The sequence below is a fragment of the Rhinatrema bivittatum genome, chromosome 2, assembly GCF_901001135.1.
Source record: "Rhinatrema bivittatum chromosome 2, aRhiBiv1.1, whole genome shotgun sequence".
Lineage (NCBI taxonomy): Eukaryota > Metazoa > Chordata > Amphibia > Gymnophiona > Rhinatrematidae > Rhinatrema > Rhinatrema bivittatum.
Genome location: NC_042616.1, coordinates 423,328,374 through 423,350,431, shown reverse-complemented (window position 1 = coordinate 423,350,431; position 22,058 = coordinate 423,328,374). Strand labels below are relative to the sequence as shown.

The 22,058-nt window shown below is 43.8% G+C and overlaps 1 protein-coding gene across 1 annotated transcript in view; it reads right to left on the bottom strand.

The window, feature by feature from the left end:
• Nucleotides 1-22,058, bottom strand: part of TNRC6B (trinucleotide repeat containing adaptor 6B) — an 877,462-nt gene that overhangs the window by 299,969 nt on the left and 555,435 nt on the right. Inside the window, exon 13 of the mRNA XM_029590231.1 lies at nucleotides 14,553-14,701. Within this exon, the coding sequence (XP_029446091.1) occupies nucleotides 14,553-14,701 (149 nt within the window). The remainder of the gene's footprint in view (nucleotides 1-14,552; nucleotides 14,702-22,058) is intronic.

Genomic DNA, 22,058 nt, shown 5'->3' with positions numbered 1-22,058 from the left:
CAGGGATGTGCTTGGAGGAGCGAGACGCCTTCACTAAATTATGGAGCATCCTGCCCGACTTATTACTGTAGCGATGCATCCGATATTGATAATAGAGCAGACTTTTCTTTTCTCTTTGATGAAGTAAAGTGTTAATTTTCCCTTGTAATACCCGATGGGCCTCCCTGTCCTCTGGGATACTAGTACGAGCTAGACGCCGTTTAAGCTTCTGTAACTGGGCACTTAAAGTGAGGAGACTCGCATCTAGGGCTTTCCGTCGACGGGCTACAAAGGAGATAATATCTCCTCGTATCACTGCCTTAGCGGCGTACCAAAAAAGCACAGGGTCAGATTTATGTTCCTCATTAAGAGTCGCGTAATCCTGCCATCGCAAGCATAGATATTCCTGGAAAGGAATATCATCAGCCAAAAAATATGGATATCGCCACTGCCGTGGAGTAGGAGCGTAAGGGGAGACCTGCACATCCATCCAGATTGGAGCATGATCGGAAATAAGAATATCGCCAATACATGCATCATTAACCTTTGTAAAATGTTTATCACTAATAAAGAAATAATCCAAACGCGACCACGTCGCGTGGGCCCGAGATACGTGTGTGAAGTCTCTCTCACTTGGGTGTAAGAGGCGCCACGCATCAAGAAGATGCATCGACTGCTCAAGCTGCGTCAAACTGGCGCTGACAACCCGATCCCTTGGGCTACTATTGGATTTATCTAAATGCAAATCACGGATCGCATTAAAATCCCCTCCCAGGATAACAAAATCATCAAGATAGGGCAGCAGCTGACCCTGCAGGGCCCGCAGGTATCCCACCGTGTCATTATTTGGAGCATAGGCGTTACAAAGTATGATTGAAACATTGAAAAGTTTAACAACTAGAATCAGGTAGCGACCCCGTGGATCCTTCAATTCCCGGATTATGGTGAAGGGCACATGTTTACCAAAAAGTATAGCTACCCCTGCGGATTTGGATGAGGCCGAGGCATAATACACATCCCCCACCCAACCTCTGCGGAGCTTGGCATGCTCAACATCTGTCAAGTGAGTCTCCTGGAGAAATGCCACGTCCACCTGTTTTTTCTTAAGATGATTCAATATTTTTGACGTCTTAATAGGCGAATTTATGCCACAGACATTCCAGGATATGAACCTTAATCCACTAACTGACATGACCTAAAAAGAGGATAAACAGTACAACAGGTAAGCATAGGTCAGAAACAGGAAGGTTCTCCCAGCTAAAACCTTCCTGTAAAAGCAATCCCAATAGAGGACAAGAATTGACTCCCCGAACTACGTGCATGGTACCCCCCCCCCCCCGAATCTGAAATGAATTCCCCCCCCTCCCCTGCCCCCCTTCCCCCCCCCTGTGCCCGAAACCTCCCCACCCCAACATGCATACAGTAGAAGAAGTCACCACCATGCATACAAACACCCACCCCCCCCTACCCGACGCATTCCAGCCTCATCCACTCCATGTATGCTGAACATGGACCCTGGGAGGTCCGCACATGGACATTCGCATAGGCTTAGTGTCAGATAGAATAACCGAAAAACTGTATAGGAGTCCAAGACGGGGAACCGCTGCAACAAAGTCCTGGGCACAGATAAAAAAAACTCAGCCCAGTCCCGCGCTGACACCAGCTGTAGGGAAAGAAATAAACTCCCAAAAAAGAAGGGAAAACTCCAAATGCTGCCAGTTAGGGCTCCAAACTGCGATGGCTAGCCACTCCGCTGCTCTCAATCTGGGTCCTCACTTGCACGAGGGGAACTCTGATGACTTCTGGAGGCCATTGTACGCACGAACTCCTGCGCCTCCATGAGCTCCGTGAACCACCGGACTCCCTCTCGGGTAACCACCCGTAGCCTAGCCGGATATATCAAAGTGGCACGGTATCCCAAGTTAATAAGCTGAGTGCATACCGGGGCTAGAACGCGGCGCTTCGCAGACAGGGCGGTCGAAAAATCCTGAAACACCATGATCTTTTTATTGTCATACATCAGTGTTTTACCTGCCCGAGTCGCCTGCAAAATTTCCCCTTTGTGCACAAAATTAAAAATCTTGGCGATTATGATGCGCGGCCTGGGATCCGACTCCTTCCTTTGGCCCAGCCGGTGTGCCCTCTCAACACGCAGGGGCCCATGCGCCGTGGTAAGGCCCAATTCCTTGGTGAGCCAGCCCTCCAAAAATGTCACAAGCTCTCGATCAGGTATAGACTCCGGGAGGCCCAGGAAACGCAAATTTGAGCGGCGAGACCGGTTTTCCAGGTCTTCCAGACGTTCTGCCTGCTTCGCCACCACCAGTTTTAAGGCCGTCACCTCCGCCTCCACGTTTTGCGCGCCGTCTTGAAGATCGGAGACTCGCTGCTCCAACGTCAAAAAACGGGCCTCGCAGCCCGCAAACGCCGCGGCTAGCTCGGTGAGTTTAGTGGAAATACCCTTCAGCTCCGGACCTAGTAATTCTGATATTGCGGCCTTGATTTCAGTGATCGCCGCTTTGGTAGGTGGGGGCGGGGTGGCCGGCGCCATGTTGCTCTGCACTTCGGAGCCACGCGGCTTGTCCTTCTCCTTATCTTTTTGTTTCAAACGGGCCGCCATGGCGCTCCTCTGATTCGGCGTGAGATCAGCACAGGTTCCCCAAGGTCCTGGATTGAATTTAAGCCAAAATAGCCGTGGATGAGGCTGGATGCAGGAGGGTCGGCGCTGCGAGGGAAAAAATCACGGCTTTCCCCTGCACTGCATCACGTGACCTCCTTGTCACCATTTTTTAATTAACTAATAAGCCCCTGCTATCCATACCTGGGAACTCGATTTCCAGTCACACAGAGTGTCGAGGATTAGGGGACTAGGAGTACACAAACTTTATCCTCTCTCTCACACACTTGCATGTTCATTCTCTTGCACATATATACTGTCATACATCCATACACTCAAACACAGGCTCTAAGACCCTCTCCTCCATCCCACAAAAGTTCTTACTTCCCCAGATTCCCACATACACACAGGCTCTCACCCACACAAACCCCAAGGCAGACACCCATTCATTCCCACACAGACAGACCCCTCCCTAGGCAGGCATCCATTTATTCTCATACACACACACAGACCCCCAAGGCAGGCACCAATTCATTCACACATACACAAGCTCCCATTCATTCACATTCCGAAGGCAGGCCTCTGTTTTGCTGGCAGCCTCAGAGCCTCTCTTTCTCCTCTGCTGCTATCATCGCCACTGTGTGGCTGTTGGGGAGGAGCTGGTCACTCATCACTGGTTCTGCCTCCTCTGTGCAGGCCCCACAATATTAAAAGTTTGCAGGGTTAGCACTTCCTCCATGCTGGCGAGATCAGCATAGAGAAAATGCTACTCTTGCGAATTCTAATACAGTGGGCCTGCACAGTCAAGGGGAAGAATGTCCTCTGCTCAGTCACCGTTGGATGAGGTCTACTGGCGGCTGCACAACCTCTCCACGTTTTTCGGCCACCAGGGAGAGTGGGGCCGCCTGAGGGATCAGGTCTACCGACAGTTGCATGCACTTTCCCCTCTGCTACGGAATGTCTCGGCTTACTATTACTGGCGCACATGCCTGCTCTAGGTGGCTGCGAGCCTCCTCTTCATTTGCCGTCAGGCAGGATGGGCTCTCCAGCACCCCTGGCTCTCCCCCCTCACTAAGCCATTAGCTGAATATAACAAGGCCAAGTGAATGCCCAGTGAATGGGTGTGAATTCTTGGCACTGAGCTGACAATTTCGTGGAATAGTCCTGAAAGACAGGTAATTTATTCCCTTCATAGTTAAGCTGTTTTCCTGCGTGGAGTGATTGCAAGACTTCCAATTTATGGGAAAAGTTAAGCAGCCAAGTTAGCTACCTATGGACTGTCCATGTTCTCTCATGCAGTTTCCATGCATCTTTAAGAGGCTTTGTTCTTGGGGCAACCAGGTTTCCCCCAAAAAAACCCCAAACAAAACATCAACTTCCTCTCTCCCAATGACTCCAGCAAGCAGATAAAACGTAAGTTATTGCGGTGAGATCTGTTTTCTAGATCTTCTATCTACTCCTCTTGTTTAAGGCCACTTTTAAGCTCAGTTACCTCTGTCTGCGTTTCCTGTAGGCCATCTTGTGCATCGGACACACACTGTTCAATCTTGACAAAGCGGCACTCAAATCCATTTACTGCTGCTGAAATGTCTTCCAACTTAAAGATTTTTTTCAATTTGAGCTCTATGGCTTCTATTATCACAGTCTTAACTTCAGAGATCGCCACTGTCTTATTACTTTCTGTTCCACGTTAGCACGTCAATTCCCCATTTTAGGTTCTTCCAATTTAGGATTCACTTTTTCTTTTTTTGCCAGCAGAGCAGACATACCCAGATTTAAAAAAAAAAAAAAAAAAAGTGGTTGCTGTTGCCTTCACTTGCCTCATAAAGTACTCCCCCCCCCCCCCCAGTGATTTTAGTCAGATGGGAGATGGATTGAGAACATAAGAACATAAGAAAATGCCATACTGGGTCAGACTAAGGGTCCATCAAGCCCAGCATCCTGTTTCCAACAGTGGCCAATCTGGCAAGTACCCAAAAACTAAGTCTATTCCATGTTACCATTGCTAATGGAGGTGGCTATTCTCTAAGTGAACTTAATAGCAGGTAATGGACTTCTCCTCAGAGAGAGAAGAGTCACATCTCTCCCCTCTCACTTCACCATGTGATTTTTTTTTTTTTTTTTTTTTTTTAACCATTGTCTTGCTTTATGAAAGACCCAAGTCTCTTGTCCTATATGTTTGTCTTATTAGATTACAAGGTCTACTGAGCAGGGACTGTCTTTGTATGTTTCTACAGTACTGCGTATGTTGTGTAGCGCTACAAAAATGTTAAGTACTAGTAGTAAGTCTGATATGGAGGACTGATGGCCCATGACGGCTATGAGAAATGTTATCCAACACAATCGGGTTTGGGTGGTTTTCCACTCAAGTGACCCAGGAAAGGTCAGGAGAAAACTGGGAAGAATGAAATGTGCCTTTTGCATCACAGATCAATGCTAGATTGTTATTAGCTGCTTACTCCACCCACTATTCATCATCATATACTTCAGAGTCAGCATGATGCTACTGAAATCACTAGCACAGATTGCTGGGTGCTCAAGTGATGGGAACACAATTGTTGATCCCACTTAACACTTGGTAGTATATACATTGGTGATCTTAAAAGGACATGCATGGTTTATATCACAAAAGCTGGAGGAAGAAAGCTGCATTACATCTAATAAATTAGATCTCATATGTTGTATGACAATATTTAGCATCCCGATTGGAGACTATTAAATCAACCACAGATGTTAGATCGCAAGGGTAGGCAACTCCGGTCCTCAAGTGCCACAAACGTTTGTTTTTCAGGATATCCACAATGAATATGAATCACACACATTTGCATACAATGATGGCAGTTAATGCAAACGTATCATGCATGTTTATTGTGGATATCCTGAAAACTAAACATGTTTGTGGCACTCTAACATTTACTGATCGCAGGGTCATCCTGTGATTGGCAGCACTCACTCCAGGATGCCACTTACCACTGACCTCTTCCTCAGACCTAGACTATTCTCTTGCCTGCTGCCTGCCTCTGACCCTCAGCTATGAACTCTGTCTATGCCTGGCTTGCCACCTGCCTTGACATCCAGCTAGCTCCTGGTAACTGTCTCACCACAGCCTGACCAGACCTTGGCCTTGCCCCAGACTCACTTTCTTTATACACCCTGTGGGACCCTTGCCTAAGTCTTGCCGGCCCCTGGAACCCAAAGGCTCAACCCGCAGGGGACAGGGCTGGTATATGTGAAGCTCCAAGTCTAGTCCCAGTCCAGAGCATGTCGGCAGCTGCCAGCATGCACCTAGTAAGTTTGCCTACTAAGCTTCATCAACTATACCGCAGCACAAGGATTCCCTATCCTTACAGGTTGCTGAGGCCATGGACCCAGTGAACTCATCTGCGCTTCAGGCTACACCTGGTATAGCCCAGCGATTCCAGGAACAGGATGTGCTAAACCAAGTGACCAGTCTACTTGAGAGGATGGCAGTACGGACAGACGCGATGCACAGATAGCTGCTGTCACTGTTTCTGGTCGCCTTTCTTGCAACCTTGCCTTCACCTGGGGCCTGTTCGACCCCTGCCACAGCTTCCATCACCTCCCCCCCAGAAAGTGCAGGAGCTTTATAACCAGTGTAGAATGCACTTTGCGCTTCAGGTGGCTCTTTTTCCTAGTGATCGCTCAAAGGTGGCATACATATTGTCCCTTTTGGGTAGATCTACTCTTGCCTGTGAAAGAAAGAAGATCCAATACTTCAGAACTTGGATCTCTTTCTACAACAATTCTGGTTGGTGTTTGATTAACCAAGCCGTGCTCCCTCTGCCACTATGGAACTATTGAAAATCTGTCAAGGGACTCACACTACAGGCAAATATGCCATTCAGCTCTGAGCCTTAGCTGGGCAGAAGATAGCCAGATGGTTATTTTTTGGCAAGGATTGTCAGGGCGAATTAAAGATGAACTAGCAGGCCGGGATATCCCCCATGCTGGAGGGCCTGATAGTCATAGCTATTAGGGTGGACCTTAGGTTCCAAGAGTGAGCACAAGAAAGCAGAATATCCTGTCATGCAGGACCTTATTCCTAGCATTCCATGTCATCCTCGCCCAGCTTGATGCAGACCACCCCAGTGGAGGTACCCATGCAGCTGGGTCGCTTTAAGATTCCTGAAGAGGCAAAATGTAAGCGAAAATAGCTGAACCTCTGTACATAGTGCACCGGACTGGGGCACTTCGCCAATTTTGTCCCGAGAAGTCATACACCTAGGGTTGGTCAGAGGCAAAATCCTAGGCCGGACTCCTTCCTCTCCACAATTGGTGGTTCCCATCTGTCTAGCCTTTGGAGATACCATGATATATACAGGACTTCCTAGTCTCCAGAGAAGGAGGAAACTTTATCGAAGAGACACTAATACGACAACAATCTGCCCACAACCACTCTAGCTAAAGCTCTCACAATCTCTTCAGTTTACAGAGACCTACTGCCTGATCACCTGATATTGGTTATTGCCCCACTTAAGATGCAGACAGGCCTTCTTTACAATGAATGTATTACCTTTTATGTGCTGCCCAAAGCAGTTAACCTTGTTATCCTTAGGTTGCCCTACACTGCAAATCACTTGCTGGAGTCTGTCTTGTACACAAAATTGCCTAGCACCTGTCCCGTCAGGAGTTACCCTAAAACTTGGGCTTCTCCAGGTCTTCCAGGTTTGCTGCCCTAATATGCAGCCTTCAATGTCTTCAGTAAGCAGCAGGCTGAGAAGTTGCCTCCTCATAGGTCTTTATGATTGTCAGATTCATCTTCTACTTGGAAAAATGCCCCACCCCCCTCTTCACAAGAGGACAGGTTTACCCTTTGTCAGAAACTGAGACATAAGCCATTCAAAATATATCCAGGAAAATTTAGACAGATGCCTCATCTGACCCTCATCCCCAGCAGGTGCAGGTTTCCTATTTGTGGGGAAAAATGGATGGTTCCCGTAGACCCTGCATCAATCACAGGGGACTCAATGCTATCACAAGGAAGAACCACTATCTGCTGCCCCTTATTAAGGAGCTATCTGACCACCTTTGAGGGCCACAAATATTCACCAGGCTTGACCTGCGCAGGACCCATAATTTTATACAGATCCATGAGGGTTAAAAATGGAAGACTGCCTTCAACACCAGAGACAGCCATTATGAATATTTGATGATGCCATTCGGCATATTTAATGCTCTTGATATCTTCCAACGCATGGTCAATGAGATCTTCTCTTCTCTCATGTGGTAGTGTACCTTGATATACTCAACTTCTCTCAAATCCCTGGCTCAACACTGGCGGCAAGTAAAGCATGTTTACAGAGGCTTAAAGAGCACCATCTTTATGCTAAACTAGAAAAATGTATTTTTAAACAAAAAGAATTACCCTTCCTGGCACAGGTTCTGCATGGATCCTGAAAAGTGGAAAGCCATCCTGGACTGGCCCTAACCTGTGGGACTTAAGGCTTTACAATGCTTGCTGAGCTTTGGCAATTATTATAGACAGTTTATACCTGGATATTCTTTGCTGGCCGCTCTTCTCACTGCAGACACCAGGCATTAGCCAGAAGAGGCCATCCAGACCTTCAAGTATCTTAAACAAGAATTTCTTAAGAAACATTGCCTTCATTATCTGGACCTATCAAAATCCTTTGTTCTAAAGGTAGATACTTCTGCCACTGGGGTAGGAACTGTCTTCACCCAACATAATGAACACGGGACTTTTTCCACGCTGTTACTTTTCTAAAAACTTTTCACCAGACAGAAAAACTACACCACCGGGGATCGTAAGCTACTGACAATTAAGCTGGCATTATAAGAATGGCATAATCTATTAGAAAGAGCCTCACATCGGATCACTATATATATGGATCACAAGAATCTAGAATCTTGTCACAGGCTCAACGGTTGAACCCTCGACAAACTTGTTGGTCATTGCTTTTCAATTGCTTTGCTTTTAAATTATGCTATCATCCTGCAGAAGAGAATCAACGAGCGGACACTATCATTTGAGAGTGAAGATACCCCCAGAAGCTCCTCACATCATCATAGACCCAGCAAGAATTGTGGATGCCACTGCCATACCCTAAATGACTCAGAGAAAGAGTATTAAAATGGGCTCATGATTCCCGTCTGGCAGGACATCCTGGGACTACTTATACCCTGGAGCTTATCAACTGTCTCTACAGGTGGCCTCAAATGAAGCAAGATGTGAATTGCTATGCGGAGTCTTGCCCCACCTATGCAAGGCATAAGAGCTCTTGAGCTCACCCTTGTGGGCTATTATGGCCATTGCCAGCTCCCAAGGAACCCTGGACCCACTTGGCTACTATTACTAACCTTCCCCTCTCAAATGGCCACACCACTACATGGTTAGTGCTGGACTGCTTTTCCAAGATGGCTCATATCATGCCCCTTCCCGGACTATAGTCTGCATCAGAGTTGGCTTGTCTCTTTGTGCAACATGTCTTTTGTTTACATGGAGTGCCTTCTTAAATCCTTTCAGACCGAGGGGTACAATTCACTGCCTGCTTCTAGTAAAGTTTGTGTAAGAAGTTTGACATTACCTTGGATTTCACTTCTGCCTACCATCTGCAAAGTTAATGGGCAAATGGAAAGGGTCAATCAAATTCTCAAACGTTTTCTAAGGGCCTACATCAACGAGTGCCAAGATGATTGGGTTTCCCTTCGCCCCTGGTGGAGTTCTGCCACAATAGCCATGTAGGGAGTTCTATGGAAGCCTCTCTTTTCCAGATGGTCTTTGGGTTCTATCCTCGGGTCCTCCTTCCAGTACCTCTCTGTTTCCTGCCTAGTAGCTAATATGAGCAGCAATCTCAAGGATCTATGGCATAGAACACATCAACTGCTCATTGCAGCGGCAGATCGATTTAAGAAACAAGCTGATAAGACACCGGCCTATACCTTAGTTCAAACCAGGAGAGTTGGTGCTGCTAAGCACCCGAAATCTGCATCTCAAGATGCCATAAATCAAGCATGCACCAAGGTTTATTGGACCATTTCACATCCTGTGGCAGGACAGGGGCATTCGCCTACCAGCTGAAACTTTCACCTATACTGGAGATCGATAGCGTGTTCCATGTATCTCTTAAAACCTCTACTACTCTCATGGCCTTCTCGTCACCCTCCAAGCCCAACAGATGCAATCTCTGAAACAGATAGTGAATTTGAGGACCAGGATATCCTAGACTCTAAGAGACAGTTATTATCTGGAATATCTGATTTCCTGGAAAACCTTCAGGCCAGAAGAAAGCTCATGTGAACCTGCAACCAATCCTCAAGTCCCTCATATGGTACAGGACTTCTATCATTGGTTCCCCCAGAAGCTCAAGCCTAGAGGCCTTGGGAAGGGGCTTACAAGGGGGGGTGGTGTACTGTAATGTTCGCCGCTCAGTGTTGTCTCATGATTAGCAGCACTCACCCTAGGCCAATGGCCTCCGAAGAGGCAGTAACGCCATGACACCATCAGCAATGCTGTTTCCTGGCCTCCCCATGGCACGTGACATGATGTGGTGCCTTTTGAAGACCCTGCAGCAGGAAACCCAGCTGTCTGTGCATAGCGAGAACATCACTTGGCTAGGTATTAAAAGCTCAGCTGTATTATATAGGATTGCCTAGACAACAGGCCTTCCTGCTCGGTTGTAATGCGTTTTGTTCCTATTTTGGTTCTTGATCCTGCTATGGTTCTAGCCTGCCTGGTCTAGCCTCTCTTGCCCAGCCCAGTCCACCTTGTCCTTGGCTTTCCTTCTTCCCAGTACTTCTCCAGTCTATTCAGCTCTGACATCAACCTTGGACCACCAACTTGCCCGACATCTGTCACTGACCTCTGCCTTGTACCCGGACTTTTCTCTTGCCTGCCACTGACCTGTGCTTTGGGTCAGTATTTCCCTCTTACCTGCCTCGACCTCTAACTAGCTCCTGGTAACTGTCTCACCGCAGCCCTTCCAGATCTTGGCTTGCCCTGGACTCTCTCTATATATATGCACTGTGGGACGATTGCCTATGACCTGCCAACCCCTGGAACTCAAAGGCTCAACCTGCGGGGGAATGGGGTTCATATAGGTGAAGTTCCAGTCTAGTCCCAGTCCAGGGCATGTTCTCCAGCTGCCAGTGTGGGCTGCATCAACCACGCCACAGCACAAGGGGGTCCACTATGCTTACTCATTCAAGGACTGAAATTACCTAATCTGTTATACCACTGGCTCAACAATTAAAACCTGTAGAACCCAACAGTTACTACTCAGTCAACCTGATCCAGAAGCTTTTATTTGCAGTTTTGGGGAACACAGTGGCAAATAATTGCACACCCAAGCACATACCTTCAAAAATGCAGTCCTGAGATTAAACAGCTTTTCAGAGAGACATAGTCATTTGCAGCAATAAGAATTATCAACCAAAGAGAAGCTATAGTGGCAGTCCATGACATTCCATGGCCTGATTTCTCTCCGCATCATGAATCCAAATCTCTGCAGAAACTAAACTCTAACTCTTAAACCAGAGAAGAGCAGGAAACATACCACGATTCTGTTGGAACTAAAAAGAAACTGAAGTGTGGTAGCACCATAATCAGTTAATGTGAAGCATCCTAAAAAGTCTGCAAATGTTGCATTTTTCATTGCTCCGACCCTGCACAAAGACAGTATGAATCCAAGGCTCAGATTTGTGAGACGACAGAAGTACATGACCAGAAATTGTATTTTTGTATACCTTTACACACACACACACACATACACATAAGTACATGCTATGGGGCGGATTTTAAAACGAGTGCGAATAGCCTACTTTTGTTTGCGCTCCAGGCGCAAACAAAAGTACGCTGGATTTTAGTAGATACGCGCGGAGCCGCGCGTATCCGCTAAAATCCTGGATCGGCGCGCGCAAGGCTATCGATTTCGTATAGCCGGCGCGCGCCGAGCCGCGCAGCCTACCCCCGTTCCCTCCAAGGCCGCTCCGAAATCGGAGCGGCCTCGGAGGGAACTTTCCTTTGCCCTCCCCTCACCTTCCCCTCCCTTCCCCTACCTAACCCACCCGCCCGGCCCTGTCTAAACCCCCCCCTTACCTTTGTCGGGGGATTTACGCCTCCCAGAGGGAGGCGTAAATCCCCACGCGTCAGCGGGCCTCCTGCGCGCCGGGACGCGACCTGGGGGCGGGTCCGGAGGGTGCGGCCACACCCCCGGGCCGCCCCGGGCCGTAGCCACGCCCCCGGAACGCTCCCGACACGCCCCGAAAACGCCACGCAGTTCGGGCCCGCCCCCGACACGCCCCCCGACACGCCCCCTCCGAAAACCCCGGGACTTACGCGAGTCCCGGGGCTCTGTGCGCGCCGGTAGGCCTATGTAAAATAGGCTTCCCGGCGCGCAGGGCCCTGCTCGCGTAAATCCGCCCGGTTTTGGGCGGATTTACGCGAGCAGGGCTCTGAAAATCCGCCCCTATATAAACAAACCTATATACTTACATAAAATTACCATTATAGGCCTGTAAATTTTTAAAGAAGTTTTAATATAGCTAGCTAATAGTGTGCAAAATCTACTTCTGTAGATAAGACTTCACATACTTATAACCAATATTTGCTCTAACAAAGTTTATGAAAGATATGACTGTCAATAAGGCAACAGTGGAAAATATTGACCACGAGGGAGGAAATATTGACTAGATTAAATTAATACTTGAACCCAAAGGTCTAATGAACAGCCAATATTTTCCACTTCAAGGAGAAGGTATAAGACAGTATTTGTTTTAAGAAAGCATTAAGTAAAATAATGTTATTTTTCATAGTTTTCATTTTTTTGCTCCGAGTGATATCTTTTGCTTTTTTTTTTTTAATAAACTTTTTATTTTGCTACTGTATTCTTTTTGACACATGATTTCTTGGATTTTCTTCCTTTTTTGGTTGTATAGCAGTTTTTTGTTTTGTTTTTTTTTAAAGTTAAACAGACCAACTGCTTCAGTTCTCTGAAAGCTACAAGACAAGAGTGCAAAAATCAGACAAATGCCAAAAATGGAAGAGAGTTGTATAACTATAATCAGTACAAATACTAAAGGTAAGAAATCCTCTTTCCAAAGATAAAGTTGATGAATTTTGATGGCAATACACATGTAAATTAACCTTCATAATGGCTGTATTGAAGAAAATAGGCTGAGAAAAGGGGGAATGGGAGAGAGCAGAACAGATTTTATCCTATAATCCATGGAATATCAAAAGGTCACACAATCTTGACAAGATGACCCTGTGTGAACTGATGTCTAAATTATAGCCTTTTACATCAATGAAAGCCAGCTTAGGAAAACCGCAACATCATTCTCTAACAGTATGGTCTCTGACACGTCCTCTCAACTTCAGGCCTGGTGGCTTTAACAGTGAGTTGAGGATTAGCAATTTAACCAAAATGTCAGCAAATCTCTTCCCGGAGTCTACAGTCTTTGTGACAAGCAAGAAGCAAAATTATTTATTTTCTACAAGGCAGGTAATATGCCTTTCCTGGTAGGATTTGACAACTCAAAAGAAATTCCCTAAGCTAGGGGTGCATCCAGCAAAGTCAGCCATCTTCCATGCAGCAAAAGCAGATAGAAGGAAGAAAAGTATAGAGGGGTGCAGTCAATAGATTTTATCTGTTTTGGTAAGGGACAACTTTCTGAATTGAAAGGTTTTCAAGTCATTTGCTCATAAGTGATATTGGTTTGAACAAAACCAAATCAAGACAAAGAAATTTTGAAATATCAATGAAAAACAATGAGAAAATAAAAGTAGGATTGATGTACTATAATACAAATTAGGCAAGTTAAGAAGGCCCAAATTAGTCAAGTTAGGAAGATGAAGCAAATAGCTGAAAAATAAAGATGAAAAAGACCACTCTTTAAAAGATACATACTGTATATTATAAGACCTGAAGAAAGCAGATGAGAACAAAGATGCAGGAATTTGTTAATGAAACAGAAGTCAGACAATGAGAAGCAGCAAGCAAGTACAAGAAGCAACTGGTCAGCAAAGAGCCAAGCACTGCCTGGTAGCAGGATATTCTATTCATATTATATTCTTAAAAGCTGCAGAATAATGTTGCTTTCCCCCAAAATATGACCACCATGAATTACAATTAGGTAACGTCAACTGAATATTTTAGGGAAAAACTGTCACTCGAAGACCACCAAAAACTTAGTTGTGAGTACTTCTGCCCTGGTGGGGCACACATTTCTGTCAACTTATTCTCATGAGAGACTCCATATTTCTCTTGGAGAATGACACAAAACCAAACATATGAATCCATGAACGTGCAAGTTAGATACACAAAAATACTTGTTTGGGTGGTGAGAAAGCCTATCTTTCTTATCCTGGGGTTTTAACAATCACAGTTTGCCTTACAAATGAAAAAAAATCACTATATTTAATTTAAAAAATCTGAACATATTTATGGCATTGTACTTTTCATTCCTTAGATGACTAGTTCACTTTTTCCATGAAGCAATTAGAACAAGGGTAAAATTAACTGAAGGAAGAAAAGTATAGAGGGGTGCAGTCAATAGATTTTATTTGTTTTGTTAAGCACAATAAACATCTGTTGATATTTTGTCAAGGAAAATGATGAAAAGAAGAAAATCTTGGATCCATTTATAACAGAAATTAAAAGGTTAGATGCTGAAGTGAACTAAAAGGAAATAAATGTTTCAATGAGTGTGATAACTTGACCTTTGCTCTCCAAATTTAGGTATCAACAGAACTCCCACACAAATATTTTTTGTATTCAACTGTAACTCAGTCATTATTTTCTATGCCTCTTCTCACTTCACAATTAAAGCTATCATGCAGATCAGATATCAAGACTTATAGCCAGGTCAATCTACTCTGAAGGAGGCTGATTCTTAAATGCTGTACTCCAACTGTCTGAATGAAAAACACTATTGTAACATCAAGATGATGTTAATTCAAAATTGGCTCAAAGTTGCTCACCTTCTCAAAATAAGGCCCACTATCTGTGGATCCCATATCTTTGGAACTGGGAGGACGAAAGCCAGATCGATCCTTCCTTATCATTTCATTGAAATCCCCCAGATTCATGCCTCTTTTCTCGGTATCAAACTTCTTATCTGGGAGACTACCTGAAAAGGATAAAAGTGCAAGAGATTGTGTAAATGCTACAATATTGTTCCCCACTGCTCTTCAAATCCCAACAGCAACAGAAAGTATGCAAACTTGCTTACCTAACAGTTCGGAACCTTGAAGCTTTTGAAATGGTTGCTCAGCAACCAAGAAACCACACTACCAGTAGTCTATTCTGACACCCCATTAACTTTTTTTTCCATATCACAAAGCCAGAACTGAGGGTTTTCAAACCACAAGAGGAGGTGAATGGACTATGTGAATCCACTGAGCTGGTTTTATTAGAAAACCCTAACTACAGGTAATTAATTTCACTTTCTCTAATGAGCATCCTCAATGGATTTACATAGATGAGGATTACCAAAGCAAAGTATGAATTTCAGAGAGCAATGTGCAACATCCATAAATTAAGGGAAGGTCAATGAGAGCATAAAGCTGTACATTCAATTAATAGGCTTTGAAGTGCTTGTAAAGGCAGAATATAAATTAAATAGATTAGAAGGCAACAAAAATGCAACCAACAAAATTGGAATTAAAGGTGAGTATACCAGGTATCAAGCAAAGGTTTCAGAATCACCCTGAGCAGGTAAGTAAAGACTCCAAGAGATTAACTATTTGTGTGTGATCATCATTAAGAAATAACTCAACAAAGCCCAGAAAACAACTTTTTATGTATGTATACACACACACACTATATATATATATTTATTTATTTTATATATATCTATATCTATATATATATACACACATACATACATCCATACACAATCATAGTTGTATGCAAAAAGTTTAGGAACCCCATTCGAACTGTGTTTCAATTAATTTCTACATGGTACAGGTTAAACAGTAGATCTTTCTGCAATCTTCAATGCAGAATTACTAATTATTCATTGATTTTAACAGAAGGAAAATAAAAAATGAATATGGTATGTGCAAAACTTGTTACACCTCTTTCAGTCAATACTTTGCAATACCTCTTTTGGCAGAAACAGCTTCCAAACATTTCCTGTAGTTAGCTAAGAGGGGGGTTTTTTGCTACTGGAATTTTTCCATTCTTCCTTAAAGAATTCTTATAGCTCATATATATTAGCTCAGATCACTATCTTGATTAATTTCACTTTCTCTAATGAGCATCCTCAATATCAACCTCCTTTCACCTTCAATTTCTTCATTGCCTGCATGATCTTCCAAAACATTTCAGGTGGCTCTCAAGGTCATTCCCTGCAAAATGGCTCAAGACCACATTCTGACTGACTCCCAACACAAAGTAAGATCCTGTTCTTTCCTGCTTTTTATGAAACACATAGCTATTTGGTTATCTGTATTAGAATTATGATTGTCAACTGATCTTTGAGAGCCTTTAGAGTGTTCCAGATTGCTTGTAGCTTTAGGTGGTTTATATGGTAATACTTCCCATGAGCAGACCATAGCCCTGGGTACAGAGCCCATTTAGATGTGTTCCCTGGCCTAGGTGGTTTGAGTCTATAATTATGGTAACTTGGGAAAGTAAAATTTGGAAAAACTCCCCTCATCATACTCTCCTGGATTAGGCACCAGGATAAAGAATCCATGAGTTGCATGGCCTGTGATCACAGATCTTACGGTCCCATTAGGCTTGTCTCAAATGGAGATGTTTACAAAATCATTTGAAGATTAAATATGAATTATATGCATCAGCAAAGGCATCCAAAGACCATCATACAGACCAAGTTTTGTCAAGATCTTGCATGGGTCATCATCAATCAGTCTTAGAGCACAGCAGCTTGAAACTTGACTGTTTTTTTAATACATTTTTTTCTGCATATAAAATGTCAGGGAAATCAAAAGCATAAGAGAATCAATTACTTCCCTCTTGGAGCACTTATTCGCCCTTGTCCTTAAACCTGAGGGGTCAAGTGTTTTGCCACAGTACTCAGCAGGAACCCGACATAACGCTATGTTTTGAATGTTGTTCTGATTCATGGGTAATGCTTATGCTTGATGCCATTCATTTCCTTAAGCTCAAAACTAAAAGCAAACATAAAAGGGAACAATCGTAAATCATGCACCATTCATGAAAAAGAACTCACTCACAACATGCTATGTTCTTACTGGCATCACAAATTTCTCCTCTTGCCTGTGCCGGGATCATATACATTTAGTGCCATGCCGGCAGGGCTCTCTTTACAGACCCACACATGGTGACATATACGGCATCAGCTGTTATAACGAGCTGACAAAGACACCAGATAGTGTGTGGTAAATGCAAGTTATAAACAAGTTTACGCATAAGTTCCATTCAATATCACTGTTTAAACCATGAGGAAAAATGGAGTTCATTTTGAAGATCCATTTTTGTTCTAACATTTTAATCTGATTTCCCTCCTTTCCAGCCTTCATTTACAATGTACAAAATAAACCACTTAATTTCTTCAAATTGGTGCTGAAGTTCCAAAAAATGTGGGACCTTTGGAGCATGAAGTTTCTTGGTCTTTAAACAACTTTTATATGCTCCAATAGCTGCGTGCAAAATTGCCTTGAGATTTGTCATATGTATTGTAACCCACAAGGACACTGCAAACAGACCACAAAAGAAACCTTGCAGTTGTAACCTTGAGTGTTGAAAAAAGTTTCTGGGTGGCAAAGGACCTGATCTGCGTATTAGTGCCCCGCATCTCACAGATAGCAAAATTGCTTACCTTGTAATAGGTGTTATCCCAGGACAGCAGGATGTAGTCCTCACATATGGGTGACGTCACTGAACGGAGCCCAGCATGCTATGATATTCTCTGCCACAGGTGTCTCTCTTCAGTCTAGTATGTAGCAAAAGCATTAGCAAAAAATAAGAATAAAAATAGAAGGCCCAACCCCGCGGGGTGGCGGGTGGGTTCTGTGAGGACTACATCCTGCTGTCCTGGGATAACACCTATTACAAGGTAAGCAATTTTGCTTTATCCCAGGACAAGCAGGATGCTAGTCCTCACATATGGGTGATTAGCAAGCTAGAGGCTGAGTCACTGTGTAGTGGAATGTTGTTGTTGAATGAGTCAGCCGAAGATCACAGCAGTTTGGTTGTAGAAGGAGTTGGGTTTAAACTGGAAACAAGTTCTTTAAGACAGATTGTCCATAAGCTGAATCTTGTCTTCCTTGCTTGTCCAAACAGTAATGAGCTGCAAAAGTGTGAAGTGAACTCCATGTTGCTGCTTTACATATGTCAAGTATTGGCACTGAACGATAGTGTGCTACTGAAGTTGACATTGCTCTTACTGCATGTGCTTTTACTCGCCCTTGGAGAGGAAGGCCTGCTTGTTCGTAACAAAACTGTATACAATCTGCTAGCCAATTGGATAGAGTATGTTTACCCACAGCTTTACCTGGTTTGTTGGGGTCATAGGAAACAAAGAGTTGATTGGATTTCCTGTGGACTGCAGTGCGGTTTAAGTAGAAAGACAGAGTACGCTTGCGATCTAAGGTGTGTAAGGCTCTTTCTCCTTGGTGAGAGTGAGGCCTTGGAAAGAATGTGGGTAAAACTATAGATTGGTTTAAGTGGAATTCCGTAACTACCTTAGGGAGGAATTTAGGATGAGTACGGAGAACCACTCTGTCATGTAAGAACTTAGTGTAAGGTTCATATGTGACAAGTGCTTGTAACTCACTAACCCTTCTAGCTGATGTAATGGCTATGAGGAAGATAGTTTTCCATGTAAGAAATTTTAGATCACTGGAATCTATGGGTTCAAAAGGAGAACGCACGAGTCTAGTTAGAACCAAATTTAGATCCCATGGTGTGACCGGGTGTCTAATTGGTGGTTTAAGGTGAATTAAACCTCTCATAAACCTGCTGACAAGAGGTTGTGTAGAGATAGGTGCATCTGCTATCTGATTATGGTAAGCGGAAATTGCACTTAAATGTACTCTTACAGATGAAGTCTGTAGACCAGATTCTGAAAGATGGTACAAGTAGTCTAGTAAAGACTTTGTAGAGCACGTGAAAGGATTGATATCGTTTTGCCTGCACCACAAAGTGTATCTCTTCCATTTGGAAGCATAGTTCTTCCTTGTGGAAGGTTTACGTGAAGCTATAAGAACTTGGGATATGTTGGATGAGAGATTGAGTGGTTGTAAAATCAAGCTTTCAACATCCAAGCTGTCAGTGATAGGGATTGAAGGTTGGGATGTCTCAACCGACCCTGATCCTGAGTTATGAGAGTGGGAGCTACTCCCAGACGAATTGGATCCCTGACTGAGAGGTCTAGAAGTGTGGGAAACCATACTTGTCGAGGTCAATATGGGGCTATGAGAATCATGGTCCCCTTGTCCTGTTGTAGCTTCACTAGAGTTTTGGTTATGAGTGGTATCGGAGGATACGCATATAACAGGCCTGAGTTCCAAGGGCGAGCAAATGCGTTCTTGGATGGCCTGTTCAGGTTGTATAGGAAACAGTAGTTGTCCACTTTGTGATTCAGATGTGATGCAAAGAGGTCTACTGTTGGCTGTCCCCAACGTTGAAATATCTTGGTTGCTACTGCAGGATCCAGGGACCATTCGTGTGGTTGGAATTGACGACTGAGTCTGTCCGCCACTACATTGTGAATGCCTGCTAGGTAAGTGGCCTTGAGAAACATGGAGTTATTCAAGGCCCAACCCCATATCTGAGCTGCCTCTTGACAAAGGAGGTACAAGCCTGTCCCTCCCTGTTTGTTGATGTACCACATGGCTACTGTGTTGTCTGTTTGGATCAGCACAGTCTTGTTTGTAAGGCAGTTCTTGAAGGCATGCAGAGCATAACGTATAGCTCGAAGTTCCAGGAAATTGATTTGAAATGTTGCTTCGAGCTTTGTCCATGTTCCTTGTGTTTGGAGATTCCCTATGTGAGCTCCCCAACCCAAGGTGGATGCATCTGTAGTCAGAGTTATTTGTGGAACTGGTTGTTGAAAGGGTAGGCCCTTGCACAAATTGTCCTTGTTCACCCACCACAGTAGAGAAGAACGTAGTTGGTGGGTTACTTGAATTGGAGAATAAAGAGGTTGAATGGCTTGGATCCATTGTGATCTTAAAGTCCATTGAGTTACTCTCATGGCCAGTCTTGCCATAGGAGTGACATGAACTGTGGATGCCATGTGGCCTAGTAATGTTAGAAACTGATGAGCTGTTGCTTGTTTCTTGGAGTGAATCGAGTTTGCCAGTAGAGACAGTGTTTGCGCTCGATCCTCTGGTAGAAATGGTAGCAAACATCGGAATAACAGGAACAGCACTTTCGTGGTTCAAATCGTTCTTAGGGAACAGAAAATACAAAGTCAAAATTCACAACAAGGAATCTCAACACTACCCTTCATCTACGGGAGTTCCACAGGGCTCCTCCCTTTCACCAACACTCTTTAATATCTACTTGCTCCCTCTTTGCCAATTGCTAACTAATTTAAACCTTAAACACTTTATTTATGCAGATGACATCCAGATAGTCATCCCCGTCAAAGAATCCTACAGCAAAACCCTAGAATTCTGGGAAACTTGTCTTAAAAAAATTGATGGACTCCTCTCCAACCTCAATCTAATACTAAACTCTTCAAAAAGCGAACTCCTCCTAATTTCATCGGAAAACAGTAACACCGACTCAAATCCCCCTCACAATTTACAAACTCAACAAGTAAGAAACTTGGGAGCTATCATTGATAACAGGTTAAACTTAAAAGCATTCATAAATCAAACTACTAAGGACTGCTTCTATAAACTCCAAGTCTTAAAAAGAATAAGACCTCTCTTCCACTTTCATGACTACAGAACCATTCTGCAATCAATAGTATTTTCTAAACTAGATTACTGCAACTCTTTGCTATTAGGTCTCCCTTCATCTCACACGAAACCCCTTCAGATGGTTCAAAACACGGCTGCTAGAATATTAACTAACACACGGAGAAGAGACCATATATCACCAATCCTCAAAGACCTGCACTGGCTGCCAATTCATTACAGAATCATATATAAGTCCATAACCACTATTTTCAAAGCTATTCATCAACATTCTCAGCTCAACCTCCAAATTCCTCTCAAAAAATTTACATCCAACAGACCAATCAGAGAGTCCTATAGAGAAACACTACAAGTACCACACTCCAAATCCATGAGGCACATAACCACCAGAGACAGGGCTTTCTCCACTGCAGGACCAACACTGTGGAACTCTATCCCACCAGATTTGCGACAGGAACCCTGCCTGCCCACATTCAGGAAAAGACTCAAAACGTGGCTATTTCTGAAAGCCTTTCCTGAACTAAACTGATCCTATTCCATTATTAACTAGGCGCTCAGACTTTGCCTTATTCATGGTAATTAATATCTCTACCGCATAATTAATATCCCTACCTCACAAGGACAATTCATTAATGCTTTAAGCACATTGACTGGCATTTACGTTCTCTCTATTTAATCCCCAGCTTCTTTCTATGCTCCAAGTTGTATTACTCCCTTGTTTTATTGTAACTGCATACCTTAACCTTCTCTTGTTTAATGTTTTTATCATTATTATTACTACAACTATTATTATTATTAAGATAAATGTTAGTTTTTTACCTTGTTACCTATCCACTTGTTAATTGTAAACCGACATGATGCGATATCTATTGCGAATGCCGGTATAGAAAAACTTTAAATAAATAAAATAAATAAAAATGCCTTTGAGAGGTTGGTGTTCAAATCCGCTCCTATGAATTGTAGGAGATGGTTTGGAGTTAGATGTGATTTTGGATAGTTGATGAGAAATCCCATGGAGTGCAGTAGAGCAATAGTTTGGTTGAGAGACTGTATTGCTCCTTTTTGAGATTGGCTTCTGATGAGCCAATCGTCCAGATATGGGAAAACATGTACACCTTCTTTGTGTAGGTGTGCTGTTATTACTGCCAGGCATTTGGTGAAGACTCTAGGAGCAGAAGCTAGTCCGAATGGCAGTACTCTGTATTGGTAATGCTGAAGGCCCACCATGAAGCGCAGATACTTGCGATGAGGAGGGTATATTGGTATATGGGCGTAAGCATCTTGAAGATCCAGAGAACAGAGCCAATCTCCTGCTTGAAGAAGTGGGAGCATTGTGCCTAGAGAAATCATCCTGAACCTTTCTTTCTTTAGAAATTTGTTGAGATTTCTGAGGTCGAGGATGGGACGTAGGCCTCCAGTTTTCTTTGGAATGAGGAAATATCTGGAGTAGAATCCTCTGCCCTGCTGAGACCTGGGCACTGGTTGAATGGCCCTGGCTGTCAGGAGGGTGGATAATTCTATTTGTAATTGAATTATTTGGGAATTTTGTTGTGGATAGGAAGTTGGTGGGAATTCTGGAGGAATTGAGAAAATGTAGTTTGTATCCTTGAGCTACAATGGAAAGTA